Below are 18,500 nucleotides of genomic sequence, written 5' to 3'. Positions count from 1 at the left end.
ACGTTGGATAGGCTGTTTATACTTCATGTTGATAAAGCATCAGGACTGGATGAGTTGCATCAAAGGATACTGAGGGAAATGAGAGTGGAAATCGCAGTGGCACTGGGCATAATCTTCCATTGACTCAGGGGTGGTCCCAAAACACTGGTGAATTGTAAATGTTACACCCTTGTTCAAAAAAGGATGTAAAGACAAGCCCAGCAACTACAGACCGGTCAGTTTAACTTTGGTGGTGGGGAAACTTCTAGTAACAATAATACTGTACAAAATGAATAGTCACATGGACAAGTTGGGTTAATTCAGGAAAACCAGCATGGATTTATTAAGGGAAAATTGTGTTTAACTAATTTGGAGTTTTTTGAAGAGGTAACAGAGAGGGTTGACGAGGTTAACAATGTTGATGGGCTTCCAAAAGGCATTGATACAGTGCTGCACAACAGACTTATTAGAAAAGTTATAGCTGATGGACTAAAATGAATATGAAAATGAAGCAACGTGAATACAAATTAGCTGAATGACAGAAAACAGAGTAGTGGTTAATGTTTGCTTTGCAAGCTGGAGGAAGGTTTGTAGTGGAGTTTCCCAGGAGTCTGTGTTGGGACACTTGTTCTTCCTGATATGTATAAAAAAATGACTTAGACTTTGATGTACAGGGCACAATTTCAAAATTTGTGGATGATATGAAATTTGGAACCATTGTAAACTGGGGGGAGGATAGTGTAGAACTTCAAAAGGAAATCGACAAGGCATGGGCAGACAGGCAGCCGATGTAGTTCAATGCAGAGAAATGTGAAGTGATTCATTTTTGTAGGAATAACATGGAGAGACAATAGAAAATAAAGGATATAATTCTAAAGGGTGTGCAGGAGCAAAGGAACCTGGGTGCATAAGTCATTGAAAGTGGCAAGACAAGTTGAGAGAGTGGTTAATAAAGTATACAGTATCCTGGGCTTTATTGATAGGACATAAGAGTACAAGGGCAAGGAGGTTATGTTGAATGTGTAAATGACACTTTCTCCCTCAGCTGGAATATTGTATCTAGTTCTGGGCGCCTCACTTTAGGAAGGATGTGAAGACATTGGATAGAATGCAGAAAAGATTCACGAAAATGGGTCCAGAAATGAAGAACTTGAGTTATGAAAATAGATTGGAGAAGTTGGGACTGTTATCCCTGGAGAAGAGAAGATCGAGAAGAGATTTGATAGAGGTATCCAAAGTCATGATGGGTCTGGACAGTGTAGATAGGGAGAAACTGTTCCCACTCATAAAAGGATTGAGAACAAGTGGGCACAGATTTAAAACAATTGACAAAAGAAGCAAAAGCGACATGAGGAAAAACTTCCGCATGCGGTGAACGCTTGAGGTCTGGAATGCACTGCCTGATAGTGTGGTGCAGGCAGGTTCAATCGAGGCATTGGGAAGAGAATTGGATAGTTACCTGAAAAGGAAGAATTAACAGGGCTGGAGGGAGAAGATGGTGGAATGGTACTAGGTGAATTGCTCATTCGAAGAGCTAGTGCAGACATGACGGTCCAAAGGCTGTGCTGTAACAATACTTTGGATGTAGGGATCCTCTGTATGCAATTATCTCATACCCTTTGCTTCCAAATCAGGCCATATGCAAACTTCATGCTGCACTGGAGGCCTTGGTTGAGTGGTGGAAGGCTCTACAGGCAAACTTTCAGAAGGCAGTGGAGCTGAATAGTTGTGGTGATCAATGCCTGGAGTCTCGCCCCAAGGACCTGCATGCAGCACCACAAGAAGTTCAATGACATCATAGGAAGGTCAAAGTCAGTGAGTTCATCTTCAAATGCCATATCCACCAACTGCACCACTAGCCTCACACGCTGCTCAATACACCACACCCCCATCACTCACCTTCCAACAATCAGGACTCATACCTCACACACAACTTCACCTCACCCCCACACACTTAACACTGCCGCAAGGCTCGCACTGAATTCTTGCACACACTGCCAGCTATTCAAACGTGACAGCCACGTCAGGCAAACTTATTGCACCACAATCAATGCCATACTTCCCTCTTTCATGCAGGACCAAACAGTGAACAGCCAGAGAAAGCAGCATCTAACCAGAGCGGGACAGGCATGGCAGCAAGTCCTCCCTCCAATGGAGGAGATGGTGCTCACCATCATTGGAGTGGTCATGACTGAGGGTGTGACCAATGGCAGGACTGAAACCATTGAAGATGACGGTATTCTCACACCTATTGTTTCCTTCTCACATCCCGCTTTCCCCTCATCCCACAATCCCTTCTGATTTACAAGTAGCAGATGGTGTTAGCATACACCTCTTGTTTTCCCACCAATTCCATTGTCATAATCCCACCTTTGTGCTCCATTATCAGATATCTAAGAACAGCAAAAGAAACTGTGGTGGAAGAATAACAGGTACTTTACACTCACGAAGCAGGAAAGTCACCACAGCTTGCAGTTAAAATTGCAGAGGGATCTCACTGGTATAGAAAAGATCACTACAGCTTAGGGGCTGTGTCATTGCCCCTTGCTCAGTTGTAGAGGCTAAAATCAGGAACAGTAGGCTCCTGTGAACCCAGGACAGGTAAGTAACCTAGATGAGTCCTACTGACAACCTGGCCAGGTAAAATATCCTGGGCTGCTGGAAATCAGTGAATTAGTAAAGGTTTCTCTTAAAGGACCACATTGATGCTGAGGCTGCTAAAAATAGGAAACAAAACACCGTATGATTGTTCAAAAACAAAGTCTGATAATCAGGATTCTGATTTTATTTAATTGTTCTAACGCTCTGGAATTAATTAACAGGATAACCATTTGAAGCTGATTCAAATGGGCATGTTTTAAAAGGGACAATAATCAAGTGTTCACCTAACACTATGTATTACCTTCAGTTTTAAAAGTTTCTCAAGGCTCTTAATCTTCTGTTGTGTTTTATTTAACGTCATCAGTTCATCTGTTTGTCCAGTGCAGCTCCTTGGAGAGAGAGATCTGGAACGTTTCACAGATGGATCCTATGATGAAAAGGAAACAACATGGTTAGTGCCAAACCAATGGAAACATATAGAATCAGGGAATTATTAAAAGATACCACACAGCAAGAGGCCACTTGGCACAAGGTGCCCCTGCCACCTCTGTGAACAGTTAACCACTTAATCCCACTCCCCTGAACTTTCCCTATGGCCCTGCAAATGATTCTCTTTCAGTATATATCCAGCTCTCTTTGGAAAGTTATTATTGTGCCTGCTTTCTCCACTCTTTTACAGAGTTGATTCCGATCCTAACAACTTGTGGTGTAAAAATTGTTTTCTCATGTTGCCTCTGATTGTTTTTCCATTCACCTTAAATCCTTAGATTACTGCCCCTCCTGCCACTGGAATCAGTTCCTCCTTATTTCTTCAGTTAAAAACCCTACATGATTTTGAATGCCTCTATTAAATCTCCTCTTGACCTTCTCTTCTCTCAGGAGAACCAACCCAACTTCATCTAGTAGCTGAAGGCCCTCCAACCCTTGTCCCTCTCCAAATTTCCTCCTCTGCACCCTCTGCAAGGCCTTCCTAAAGTTTGTGGTGCCCAGAATTGAACTCTCCAACTGAGGCCAGCTAGGGTTTTTATAAAGGTTTAGCACAGCTTCTTTACTTTTGTACTCTATTCCTTTTAATAAAGCCAACAATCCTATATGCTTCTTTAAAAAAAAACCAGCCTGCTCAACTTGCCCTGCCACCTTCAAAGATTTGTGTGTATACGCCCCCCAGGTCTCTCTGTTCCTGCACCCTCTTTAAATAGACATATTTAAATAGACATAAAATTTTAGATCCACTGCAAGCAGCAAAGAATACTAATAATGAATTATAGCAATTCTACATAGAATACCAAAGGAATAACAAACTGAATTATAACAATGTTACCACTAAAGACTTCGCTGCAACTCACTAATGAGTATATTCATTTACATTTACATTGTTTCTTCCAGAATAATGATCTCCCATCAGGGAAGGCTCATGGGTTATAGACACAGAATTGCAGAAAGCCTCATTACAAATAGGAGACTCAGGCTGGTCTAATTGCTCTATGAGGGTCCAAATTTGGATATGATAGGATTATAGGAAAAAAGTGGGAAACTGGGCTCCCTCCCGCCCTTTGAAATATTTCACCTGAAGGGTGGGGGCAGGAGGGGGGAGCTGAGTGGCCCCCTCGAGAACACAACTAGATAAACATGAATAAAATAAATACAACAAAATAGAAGCAATGATGTCCACATAAATACAGACCAGCGTATGTCCTAACAGCACTGTAGGATATCAGAAATCTCACATCAGTATGCCACATTGTAAATATTTTTTTGTTCTGGCATAAATAGTGATTCAGAACCTTCAGGATTGTGCAACTTTAGGTGCTTAATATGTATATCAATAAGTGGCTATATACTTTATTTCAGTCTTTTCCAACAGCAATTACCAATTAGCTGCATGCATGTCTACAATGAGTGTTTTATCCACAAGTATTCATTTCAGTAAATACCTTCCACATACAGATAACTGTATTGCACATGTATGTATTTACTGAACAAGCATCTCCCATTCAGTATGAAACATTAATCTTCTATTTCAGCAAAGTTTTGAATTCTAACATTCATTTATCAAATATAATACATGCTCTACTTTAGCTTCCTCCTTTCCTTCCTTATCTATCAACATAACCTTCTATTCCCAGAGATAAAAACAAAAAAACTGCGGATGCTGGAAATCCAAAACAAAAACAGAATTACCTGGAAAAACTCAGCAGGTCTGGCAGCATCGGCGGAGGAGAAAAGAGTTGACGTTTCGAGTCCTCATGAGGACTCGAAACGTCAACCCTTTTCTTCTCCGCCGATGCTGCCAGACCTGCTGAGTTTTTCCAGGTAATTCTGTTTTTGTTTTAACCTTCTATTCCCTTCTCCCTCACGTGCCCATCTAGACTCCCCTAAATACTATTCACCTCAGCCATTCCTTGTGGCAATGAGTTCCACATTTTCACCACTCTCTTGGTAAAGAAGTTTCTTCCAAATTTCCTATTTGATTTCATAGTGGCTATCTTATATTAATGGCCTCTAGTTTAGTTCTTCCCTCAAGTGAAAACACTCTGTTACACTATCAAAATATTTCATAATTTGAAAACTTCCATCAGGTCACCCCTCAATCTTCCCTTTTCTAGAGAAAACAGCCCCAGTCTATTCATCCTTTTCTGATAGATTATCATCCTTGTAAATCTTTATTTTTCTTTAAGTGCATTTATTGTAGCTTATAGTTTTTTGTCTAGTAATTGCAGTTGGGACTTTCACTTCATCAAAACGACTGCTGGAAATGTTGACTCACACAATGAGAAGCACCAGGCAAATGCCCCTCCTCCCCTCCAGACCTCCCGCTCTCCCTTCAGACCTTCCCTGCCACTCCCTCCAGACCCTCCCCCTCAACTCTGCCTCCAGTCCCCTCCACCCCACTCTCACTCTAGACCCCTCCCCACCCACTCTCCATCCTGAGCCCTCCCCGCCTGCTCTCCCTCCAGATCCCTCCCCACCCGCTCTCTCTCAGATCCTTCCCCACCCACTCTCCCTTCAGGCCCTTCCCTACTCTCCCTCCAGAGTCCCCCACCTCCTGCCAGCTCCCTCCAGACCTCTTCCTATTCTCCCTCCAGACTCTCCCCCAACACTCAATCCAGACCCTCCCCGTGACTCTCACTCTAGATCCTAGTTCCCCCCTCACTTCCTCCAGGCCCTTCCCCCTCCCGCTCCCTACCCTCTCTCCACATCCCAGATCCCAAGTCCTCTGTCCTCCCTCCAGAATGTGATTGATGCTGCTCACCCATTGCCATGGTGATGTTTTTGGAGCTGCTCATTACTGGGTGGGTTTGCTATCTTCAGCAGGCCTGGAACAGTTATTCCAATTGGCCAAATTGAGCACTATCACAGCTCCCCTTGTCCATTCAAGTTTTTGTGATGTTGAAGTCAGTCATTTTTTTTAATTCAGTCATGGGATGTGGGCATCGCTGGTTGTGCCAGCATTTATTGAATGCTATCCATCCCTAATTGCCCTTGAGAAGGTGGTGGTGAGCTGTCTTCTTGAATGGTTGCAGTTCCTGTGATGCAGGTACACCCACAGTGCTGTTAGGGAGGGAGTTCCAGGATTCATACAGCATTTCATTTTTTAAAAATCACAGTAATCAAAGAGTTAAAGCACTCACAGTGATCAAACAAACTCACACTTGTTGCTTTTCAGCTTACCATTTTACAACAGACATACATTTACATGCATAATCCATGTGAGTGCGAGTATTAAGATCCTAGGCCCAATAAGAGATTCTACTATCCATTTTTTTATTCCTAATCAAAAATGCAATTAGCCACATCTGAATTCCCAATTAGCCAGCTGCAAGTGGTCATGTGTTGGACAGCACTGCTTTATTTCACAATGAATATCTTAACAGCTAGATGTCTCTCCTTTGAGTAAAGGGCACTGTCAGTAAGGGAGAGTATGCCTTCCTGGAACTCCCTCCCTAACAGCACTATGGAGACAGAGTGAGTACTTGGGAATTTGATTCAGAGTGGGAAATGTTAAGCCTTCTCAAATTTAAGTTTAATTTTAGATTAAGAGTCAAACTCAGGCTTAGAAGTAGAAGTAACTAAACTTCAATTGGTGTTAATTCCGTAGCAGAAAGCTAAATCTGGTGGTGACTCATCAGAGTCCCACTATATAAGGGGAGGGGTTTTTAAACCGCGCGGTGAGACAGGGACAGAGTACTTGGAATTTGTTTGAAAGTGGGAATTCAATGCATAGGGGGAAAGAGGAGCTTTAGGTAAGATCTGTTGCAACAAGTAGAGTTGCTGTGTTGGGAACTTGGGGGCAGTGGAGAGGAGGTGCTCCTTCTACTCTTTCTCAGCCTCCAGCATTTGATTTCCACTTTGGTGCAGCAGAAAGAGTAAGTTAATCAGTAACCGGTAAGCAACTGAATAGGTCTGAGAGCTTAAAGCAGCAGAGAGAGAGCGCTAGGAGTTTACAGATAAAATCTAAAAGTGACACCACAGTTGATTGGTTTATAAATATAGACGTTTCTGGACTCAGCACAGAGGAGACGATTGGTGAGTAAAATGAGTTATTACATTATACCATTTTGTAGTAAACACTTTTTATAAAGTTTAAGATATGTCCGTGCAGCTTGACAATGTGGAATGTGCATCCTGCGGGATGTGAAAAGTCTTGTAGTCATCAAGGGCATTTTTTTGTCTGCACCTCCGAAAGTGGCACCAGCTACAGAAACCTGAGCTACGGGTTGTGAAACTTGAGTGGCAGCTGAAGTCACTGTGGTGCATCTGCAAGGCTCAGGGTTATGTGGATAGCATGTTTAGAGAGGTGGTCACATTGCAGCTAAGAAGTACACAGGCAGAGAGGGAATGGGTGACCACTAGAGAATCTAAGGGAAACAGGCAGTGTGCGAATCTCCTGAGGCTATCTTGCTCTCTATCGTTTTTCCATTTTGGATACTAGTGAGCGAGATGGTTCCTCAGAGAACTGTGGCAAAGGCCAAGTCCATGGCAGCACGGGTGGCTCAGCTGCACAGGATGGGAGGAGGAGTTGGAGAGCTGAAGTGGCAGGGGGTTCCATAGTTAGGGGAGTCGACAGGTGTTTCTGCGGCCACAGATGTGACTCCAGGATGGTTGTTGCCTCCCTGGTGCCAGGGTCAATGATGCCACAGAGGGGGCTGCAGAACATTATTTTGGGGAAGGTGAACAGCCAGAGGTCATGGTCCACATTGGGACCAATGACATAGGTAGGAAAAGGAATGAGGTCCTGAAAGCAGATTTTAGGTAGTTAAGGAGGGAATTAAAAAGCAGGACCTCAAGAGCAGTAATCTCAGGATCACTCCCAGTGCCATGTGCAAGCAAGCGTAAGAATAGGAAGATTGAGCAGTTCAACGCGTGGCTAGAGAAATGGAGTAGGAGGGAGGGCTTTAAATTTCTGAGGCATTGGGGTTGTTCTGTAAGAATCATAGTAATTACAATGGGGGACTTCAATTATCCAAATATAGATTGGGATAGGAATAGTACAAAGGGACAAGAAGAGCGGGAGTTTCTGGAATGTGTTCAAGATAATTTTCCGCAGCAGTATGTTTCCAATCCAATGAGAGGGAACGCACTATTGGACATTGTTCTGGGGAATGAGTTGATCAAATATTAGTGGGAATGCATTTAGGGGGCAGTGACCATTGTACCATAAGCTTCATGTTGGCCATGGAAAAGGACAAGAAACAATCCAGAGCAGGAATAATTAATTGGGAGAAAGGCAACTTCGATGAGATGAGAATGCATCAGAGTCGAGTGAGTTGGAATCAGATATTGGCAGAAAAGATGGTGGCTGAACAATGGGCCACCTTCAAAGAAAAAGTATTTTAGGCAATGTCAAGGTATATTCCCTTGAAGAGGAAAAGTAGGACAAATAAATCCAGGGAACCCTGGATGATGAGAGTGATAGAGATGAAAGTGAAAAGGAAGAAGAATGCGTACGACAGATGTCAGGTAGAAAATATAATGGAGAATCAGGCTGAATATAGAAGGAACAGATGGGAAGTAAAAGAACTAATCAGAAAAGCAAGGAGGAAGCATGAAAAGAGACTGGCAACTAACATAAAAGGGAATCACAAGGTCTTCTATCAGCATATAAATAATAAAAGGGTGAGAAAAGAAAGACTAGGGCTGATTTAGAGATAAAAAAAAAGATTTGCACGTGGGGGAAGGAGAAATAGTGTAGATATTAAATGAGTACCTTGCATCTATCTTTATAAAGAAAGAAAATGCTACCCAGGTTGAGGTGAGAGGAGGTTAATGGTACACTAGAAGAATTTACAGCTGAGAAGGAGGCGGTGTTAGAAAGACTATCTTTGCTTAAAATTGATAAGGTACTAGGACCTGATGAGATGCATCCGAGGATATTGAGGGAAGTGAAAATTGTAGAGGCACTAGTCCAGTCTTCCTTAGACACAGGGGTGGTGCCAGAGGACTAGAGAATTACGAATGTCACACCCTTGTTCAAAAAGGATGCAATGATAAAGCTGGCAAACTACAGACCAGACACCCTGACTTCAGTGGTAGGGAGACTTCTGGAAACTATAGTCTGGGGCAAAATTAATAGTCACTTAGACAAGTGCAGGATAATTAAGGAAAGCCCTCATGGATTCATTGAGGGAAAATCACATTTAGCTAACCTGGAGTTTTTTCAGCAGGTAACAGAGAATGTTGATAAGGTGGTGTATTTGGATTTTCAAAAGACATTTGATAAAGTGCCACACAACAGACTTGTGAGCAAAATTCTAGCTGATGGTATAAAAGAGAAAGTAGGCACTTGGATAAGAAATTGGCTGAGTGGCAAGAAACTGAGTAATGATAAATGGTTGTTTTTCAAATTGGAGGAAGGTTTGTAGTGGAGTTCCCCAGGGGTCAGTGTTGGGACCATTGCTCTTCCTGATATATATTAATGACCTAGACTGCAGAGTTCAGGGCATAATTTCAAAATTTGCAGATGATACAAGGTTGGAAACATTGTCAACCGTGATGAGGATAGTCCCGAACTTCAAGAGGACATAGACATGTTGGTAGATTAGGGAGACAGGTGGCAGATGAAGTTCAATACAGAGAAGTGTGAGGTGATTCATTTTGGCAGGAAAGGATTTGGAAACCATATTAAATAAAGGGAGAAACTCTGGAGGAGATGCAGGAACAGAGAGACCTCGGTGTGTGTATATGTACATAAGTCATTGAAAATGGCAAGGCATGTTGAGAAAGCAGTTAATAAAGCATATAGTATCTTAGGCTTTATTAATAGGGGCATTGAGTACAAGAATAAGGAGGTCATGTTAAACTTGTATAAGACACTAGTTAGGCCTCATCTGAAGTATTGCATCCAGTTCTGGGCACTGTACTTGAGTTAGGATGTGAAGGCATTGGAGAGACTGCATGGGAGATTCACAAGAATAGTTCCAGGGAAAATGAACTGTAGCTATGAGTTTAGCCTCGAAAGGTTGGGACTGTTTTCCTTGGGGAAAAGGCAGCTGATAGGAGACTTGATAGAGGTGCTCAAGATCCTGAGGGGTATGGATAGGGTAAAAGTTGAGAAACTGTTCCCACTCAAGAGAGTATCAAGAACTAGAAGGCACAGATTCAAAATAATTGGCAAAAGAAATGAGATGCAAGGAAAAATATTTTCGCCCAGAGGGTGGTCGGAGTCTGGAACGAACCTGAGAGGGTAGTGAGGGCAGGTGGGGTGCAAAACCGGAGTCAATGGGGATCAGGGGGAAAAAAAATCTCTGCTAGTTGGAGCCATACCCAGCACAAAGGAAGATGGCTGTGATTGTTGGCGGTCGATCATCTCAGTTCCAGGACATCACTGCAGGAGTTCCTTAGGGTAGTGTCCTCAGCCCAACCATCTTCAGCTGCTTCATCAATTATCCTCCTTCCATCATAAGGGCAGAAGTGGGGATGTTCGCTGATGATTGCACAACGTTCAGCACCATTTGTGACTTCTCAGACGCTGAAGCAGTCCATGTCCAAATGCAGCAAGACCTGGACAATATCCAGGCTTGGGCTGACAAGTGAAAAGTAACATTTGTGCTACACAAATGCCAGGCAATGACCATCTCCAACAACAGAGAATCTAACCATCACCCCTTGGCATTCAACGGCATTTCCATCGCTGATTCTCCCATTATCAACAACCTGGGGGATTACCATTGACTAGAAACTGAACTGGACTAGCCATATAAATACCGTGGCTACAAGAGTGGGTCAGAGGCTAGGAATCCTGCAACGTGTAACTCACCACCTGACTCCCCAAAGCCTGTCCACCATCTACGAGGCACAAGTGAGGTGCGTGATGGAATACCCTCCACTTGCCTGGATGAGTGTAGCTCAAACAACACTCGAAGCTTGACACCATCCAGGACAAAGCAGCCCATTTGATTGGCACCCCATCCACAAACATTCACTCTCTCCATCATCGATGCACCATTGCAATAGTGTGTGCCATCTACAAGACGCATTGCAGAAACTGACTGAGCCTCCTTCGACAGTGCCTTCCAAACCCTCCACCACTACCATCTAGAAGGACAAGGGCAGCAGATAGATGGGAACACCAACACCTGGAAGTTCTGCTCCAAGTCACTCACCATCCTGACTTGGAAATATATTGCAGTTCCTTTACTGTCGCTGGGTCAAAATCCTGGAACTCCCTCCGTAACAGCACTGTGGGTGTATATACACCACATGGACTGCAGCAGTTCAAGAAGGCAGTTCACACCACCTTCTCAAGGGCAATTAAGGATGGGCAATAAATGCTGGCATAGACAGTGACGCCATATCCTATGAATGCATAAAAAAAGGATTGATCGAGGTATTCAAAAGGAAATTGGGTTGCTACCTGAAAAGAGAATGTGTAAGGTTACAGATTTAAGGCAGAGGAGTGGGACTAAGTAGAGTACTCTTTCAGAGACCAGTGCAGGCTTGATGGGCTGAATGGCCTCTTTTTGCACTGTAAAGATTCTGTGATTCACATTCTGTGATTCTTGTCAACAGAAAAATGCCCTCACTAGTACCTTACAGGTTTGATGTTGAGTGTCCAGTAATTCAAGTGTGCTCTGTTATAAATTATTTTCATCAAGTACATTGTCATGACAGAGCTCAGCAGCCTTAACAAGGTTACCACCAAAAATTATAGTATAAGCCTTCGGAAGAGCTTTTATAAGTCAGTTACAATGCACTGCAAATAGTGAATAGTACGCACATGTATTCAAACAACACAAAAGAACAAGGCATTGAGCAAAGCTTTCATAGTTCCTATGAGGACCGCAGTAGCATTTCCTGCACAAAAATAAACCACAAAAGTGAGTAATAATGACAAAGATCTGGGGTGAAAAATCATTCAAGAAACAGACAAGTCAGCCATTAAAAATCAACCTTTATTTTCATACAGAAGTCAGGATTGTTTTCTATGAGTAAAAATGGGATGAATATTAAAACAATTCCAGGTAGCATGGCTCAGCCTCCACAATGTGACTGATCTATATGCCATAAAGTAGATGTGCCTCACGATAATGGATATCTTAGAAAAATTGTGCAAGTCTCAGCTTTTGGGCGCACTTCTGGCCTGATTTGTTTGTCCTGCAATTTTCCAGCTGACTCTCGCAAATGTTTGCCTCAAGAGGAGCGCAGGATTGACTTTAAAATATTTAAAATCAGTGCTGAGTTCAATTTCATGAGGGTGGTGCTATTTGCCTTGTAAGTCTATTTTGAGTCAATTTACAGTAAGGTCCTCATACAATTACGTTCTTAAAGGGGCATAGGCCTTTTAGGTTTCTTACCCTCCCCATTTTTTAGTATTATGTTGTTTAGATTTTTTAAAAATTTTTTTCAACCAAGTATCAGAGCCTTGTTGGCAGCATGCTGATTTGTATCTCCACCTTCACATGTTGACATCAATGACGGAGGACAATTGTCCCCACAGGCTTCAATCAGCAGTGTATCTTCTGCAGAACTTTTACACCTAAAACCAAACTGCAATATAGAAATAGCACAGCCTGTGACAGGTCACTACACCTTTTAACTTTCCTGTTTCCAACTCCTAGCAGAGCCCACACTGCAGAATCAGGTCAGGCTGCAGAGTCTACGTTGGTGGACCAGCAGCCATCTAGAAAATATTTTTAGAGATTTGGGGCCAGTTACGCTCCTTCTGGCCCCACAAATCTATCTTAAAAGAAAAACGAACTGTAATGTCCTCTTGGAATGCTGCTGGTTCTGCTGCTCAGCACCGTGTGCACACTCTGTCCTTTGGAACTTCAACAAATAGCCATTTGCAACCTGGAAATAACCTCAAATTTGATATAGGAAATGAAAGTAGTTAGTATACCAGCTAATTTTAAACTCTTAACTTCAAAAACTAGCAAATGCAAATTTAACACAGCCTTTCTAGAAATATAGCACAGTACATTAACAGAAAAGTGATACATTTTAAGATTAGCTGTAACCAGTTACAAACTAAAATCCAATCATTACGCTATAACTTTGATTGCACTATTTTTGTACAAGGTATTTAGTAATATTTTTTTCAGAAAAAGAGGCCTCAAAATAACTTTCAGCTGTATTCATGCAGTGTACTGGAAACTGTGATCTATATCAGTGCATGTCGGAAAATCAAAACCTTTTAATTTTTTTTTTGTCCACTCGCCAACCACAGTGGCACAACACTGAATCTTTAGAGTGCCGCAACTGATTGCTCCCGGCTGCTGCACAAACTTTTCCAAGCAGGGTACCGCTAACTGCAATAAATTCTAGATTTCAAAACCTTTTTTGGACTGAAAAGAAAGTAAAGTGGTGGGCTGGAAGGAAGGAGAAAGCATTCACACTGGTAAATTGAAAAAATAAAAATATGATTTATGAATCTTTGTGCACTCGTTGTTCACTCAATGACGTTAACAGATTGAATGTTGAAAATCAAGGTTCTGCTCAGCCAGCCCTCTCAAACAATCTTTTCCCATCTGCTGATCCTCCCCACCTTCACTACGCTATAACTTCTTCATCCTCCTTTCACCTTAGCCAAATCTTTGCTAACACAGGATGAAGCAAAGGAATAATATCTCCACTGTCTTGTCCATGTATTTATACCAGGTCTATGGCATTTCCAAAACACACATATATAAATGGGCTATCTTGGATTGCTTGACATTGTGATGCACCGTGTAAATCTATTAAACAGTTTCAGGCTGTCACTTCTCGAATCTTTGTGCCAATTGCTTTGAACTGTTTGCACCAGTGCCATTACTAGCATCTGTGGGGTTTCCCAAAGGAAATTTCACTATCTGACAGGCTTGGAAGAACCACAGAACCACCAAAGGGATGTCAGACAGGTCTACCTGCACAAGAGTCATTCTGTACCTATCTACCATGGCTCACATTCTTGTACATACAGACAGAAGTGAACATAACTTGTTTTGACAGCTGATTAGTGTGTACAGAGGCTGCAACTCTTTTTAAAAAAAAAGCCTGTGACAGTAGGTCCAATGGGACAGATATATGTGAAGACCTGACTATGGCTCTTCCAAAACACTCAATTGCAGCTTGTCAATCTTTATGTGGTACTACAGGAAGGCAGCTTGGCGTAAATAGCCAAGTGGTTATGGTACTGGGCTTGTAACCCCAAGATCAAGAGTTCAAATCTCACAATGGCAAACGATGAAACAACGTAACTTCATCTGAAACAGATGGAAACGTGTTTGTACTCGAAAGAGTTACAGGAAGGTATGTGAGGGTGATCATGATCCAGAGGCTGATTAGCTGCACCTACCATTGTTACACCTACCCAGCAATGGTCTTGGCTGATTGTCTGCATAGAATGTGCATCAGCTGAGAGAGCATGCTTGGTTGTGCCATCTCCTGCATGGAAATGCACTTATAGGACTGCCACAGGCAGTGAACGTAGCTGTACCCTCAAGCCTCAGTCTGCTGCATCCCTTGGACACCACAGCACAGGTTTATGAGATGGACTGGCACAAAGGCTGACCTTCATTCAATCAGCTCACATGGCACTGTCATTTCATTATACGTCAAATAAAGCAGCAGGAGTTGAGTTGCTCTATTATTTACCAACAGGGGTTTCCTTTCCCTTCAATTTTGTCTATCTCATCTCAATTCCCTGCCCTTTTAACCTTGGCAAAGGCTACTAATAGGTTGAGCTGTCTTTTGAGCTTTCGAAAGGCTTTCAGAATTTTTGTCACCCTATTGTGACACTTTCCTTTAATTGTACCCATCCCTATAAATTCCCCACATGCAAATTGTGTGCTCCCTGTACCAGAGTGTGCCCTTCACCTGTCAAACTCTGCACCTGGATCTGAATTACTATGCCAAAATTGTGTGCCAGAAAGCCCTACTATTATTAATAATTTAACATTTTAACAGAATTAGTCCCAGGTTTTAACCATTTGAACCAATAAACAAAAATCAGGTAAATGTGTCCAAGATGATCAGTACAATCATTTTGGTGTTAGCTTTTAGTCATATCAGTTTACAGGCTGGCCTCTTGGATCAGTGTTGAAATCGGTTTTATGGGATGCAAGTTAGCCAGCCATACAGGCTCCATGTGAAATAACTTTGAATGGCTTCAGTCTCTAGAGGCTATGGAGCCATTACAAAACTGCTTCAAATTCATCCCTGAGTCCAGTAAATTAACACTCCAACTCAGAGTCACAGAGTCGTAATGTGGGAAATGGTAAAGTGTAAACTTAATTTTCAGACTATACCAGACATTACTTATGTGTTGAGTGCCAAGCAACGCTGCATGAGTGAGCTCTCACTCCCCACAAACCAAAGTCTGACCTAATATGCACAATATCTGGAAATGTCCAGGGTGCAACAGGCCAACATCCTGACATAATTACTTCACTTGAAATATCACAAATCCTGTTTTGTTATATGTCCCCACCTAACAGGAAGGATAAATACTTCATCAGCCTGTGTCCTCAGATATATGACTCAGGTCCTTCAAAAATAAAAATTATACAGTAACAAAAGATCAACAGGAGATTTCACGAGATTACAGAACAGGTGTGGATTCATCAAATCTTTTGGAAATAATACATTCTAAACGTCAACAGTTGAGGCAATTGTATGGTTATTCCAGTTCAAGGTTCTGTAACGCAGAGTGCTCATGGAGAATTTTGCACCAGCCCAAATCAACCACTGCTGGCAGGTAACAGACCACAAAAAACTGCTGCAGGCCAAGGATAAATCATGTCCCACATAAAACTGAATCCAAGGAAATCAAAACCTTTCATAATTAAATAAGACTGTCATTTATCTGTAGGATTTGAAACTCAAATTGCCAGCTACCATAGGCTCTCACCTCCTGATGCATCAGCAGCCCCACCCATCATCGTGTCTTTCATCCCACGAACAGATTTAGTTCTAACATCTGAATGGATTGTCAGTCATTCCTCGTCAGCTGAACAATACAGATCTGGCCCAAATTTTACATATGCTCTCAAATAAAATTACCAAAGAAGAAAAGAAATTTACAATGACTTTATTTAGCTATATATTAACTATGCATGATAGGACTGTGCAATCAGACCATTCATCCAATTAGCTGGGCTATGCACAGTCAGCAGTAAGTAAATTTAAGTGACAGAGAAAATCTAGATATTAATATAGAGTCTTGTTATCATATGAAATATGACATCTCTTTATCTATCAAAGTAACATTGGTGCAGGTGGGAGTTCTCTTTTGAGGATACGTCGGAGATACATTGTTGGAGCAGAATAAGGGCAGCTTTACTCTGTATCTCACTAAGCTATATCTGAAACCAAAGTGCTTACTGCCAATTGGTCCTGACAAGGAAAGATTAATTCCTTCGCGTGGGCATCCCTAACATTGAGCACAAAATTCAAACATTTTAGAAAGAGTTCCTCATGGTTACTGAATTGTGAAATGTAGAATTTAAACGAGCTCCCAAGGAGTCCCAGTAGGTTGTGAGTTAATTTCAAAACCCCAATGGTCCAGAACTTTTGCTGTAACATTGTTGTTCAGTCAGAATATCACCAGCTGTTTCTGGATTTCATAATTCTGTCCTTTTGGCAAGAGTATTCACACCAGCACTATCTGCAGTGTGAATCCTATAAAGGCAAGATCCTGGAAAGATTCCAAGTGGCAATTCTCCAAGTTGACTAGAAACTATCCAGCTATCATAGATGAGGTTCTGCTTGAGCTCAGTGATTTCTTCCACTTTACCCCCAAAAACTTTCTTACCAAAAGATAAGGCTGTAATTTGACTATGGAGCATCCCAAGAATCTGAACTTAGTTTTACCACCAATGCCTCCTTTGATTGCCCATTCCAAACATCCATCTCCTCTGTGTAAAATAATTAAGTACAAACTCTCCATTCAATTTACTTTTTCTGACTTTCATCTCATGCCTTCTCCTTAAGGCCATGATTAAACAGTCAAGGTTAGAACTTAAAACATAAGGTAAAGCTGGTCTATTTCCTTAAGAATCCTGAATACTTAATAACATCCTTTCTGGGTCGTCTTCAGCGCAAACAAACTCACGTTTTACACATGTCGCTCAGATATCCAATGCCAAGTATAAGACAGAAGACACATTACCACATCTTGTCCAGTGCCACAGTATTTTCCTGCAATATTGCATACAACGCAAAGTGTACAACGTGTTGCAGATGAGGACAAACCAAAATGTTGTACACATCAAAATTTAAGTTAGGAAGACAACAGGGATTTGGAGGCAAAAAATAATAATTCCCTTGAAATCCTATGTCGTTTATATTATGGATTGCAGAAAAGTTGTTCTGAAGAGTTTTAGAACCACTTTTCTCCGAGGAACATAGATACTGTGAGGTCTGTACTTTCCCACATGCCCTCTAACATCTCCCGAAGAACACAGATGGGCTGAATTCTTTCATAGGCTTGTTAACACACTGAAGCCATCAGTCATATGCATAAGAAGGCTAATCTGCCAAGACCACCTCAATGTCTAAATGGAGAAACCATTAGTGAATCTGGTGGGCATTCAAGCACAGCACCTGTAGCCGGCCCCAAAAACTCAAAACAGGAGCGAGGGGATAATGGAAAATGTTCATGGCAGTTATCCCATTTTCTGAGTTTGACTGGTTCAGTTTTTGTGAATGGGAATATTTTGGAAGATAATCAAGTACACTGAGGAGTGTGTTCATGAGTGTCATCAGTTGTATTTTTTGAACATGCAGTTTGAGCTAATAGGCATCCTTCATCATTGCTAGGGCCTCTGCTTTATGATCTATAGAAGAAATGAATGAAGGGGCCAAATGTATTGAGTCAAATTTGCCGATGATACAAAAATAGGTAGGAAAGCCAGTTGAGGAGGGACGTAGAAACGTTAAGTGGGTGGGCAAAAAAATGGTGGATGGACTATAATGTGGGAAAATGTGAGGCTATCCACTTTGGCAAGAAGAATAGAAAAGCAGGGTTTTATTTAAATGGACAGAGACTGCAGAATGCTGCAGTACAGCAGGTGTCATGATGTTATGATGGGGTGGAGAAGGAATTAATTTATTTTATTCATTCACAGAATGTGGGCTTTGCTGCTGGGCCAGCATTTATTGCCCATCCCCATCCCTAGTTGCCCACGGGAAAGTGATGGTAAGCTGCCTTCTTGAACCACTGCACACCCACAATGCTGTTAGGGAGGGAATTCCAGGATTTTGACCCAACGACAATGAAGGGACAGCGATATATTTCCAGGTCAGGATGGTGTGTGGCTTGGATGAAGAACTTCCAGGTGGTGGTGTTCCCATCTATCTGCTGCCCTTGTCCTTCTAGATGGTAGTGGTCATGGGTTTGGAAGGTGCTGCCTAAGGAGCCTTGCTGAGTTTCTGCAGTGAATCTTGTAGATGGTACACATTGCTGTTACTGTGTGTCGGTGGTGGAGGGAGTGAATGTTTGT

At 42.1% G+C, this 18,500-nt stretch overlaps 1 protein-coding gene across 1 annotated transcript in view; it reads right to left on the bottom strand.

Annotated features, from left to right (window-relative positions):
- Positions 1–18,500, bottom strand: part of cntln (centlein, centrosomal protein) — a 391,318-nt gene that overhangs the window by 226,819 nt on the left and 145,999 nt on the right. The window contains exon 11 of the mRNA XM_041185504.1: positions 2,882–3,007. Within this exon, the coding sequence (XP_041041438.1) occupies positions 2,882–3,007 (126 nt within the window). The remainder of the gene's footprint in view (positions 1–2,881; positions 3,008–18,500) is intronic.

This window comes from Carcharodon carcharias, chromosome 4 (assembly GCF_017639515.1).
Source record: "Carcharodon carcharias isolate sCarCar2 chromosome 4, sCarCar2.pri, whole genome shotgun sequence".
NCBI classification, from domain to species: domain Eukaryota; kingdom Metazoa; phylum Chordata; class Chondrichthyes; order Lamniformes; family Lamnidae; genus Carcharodon; species Carcharodon carcharias.
This window is presented reverse-complemented; position numbering and strand designations above follow the sequence as displayed.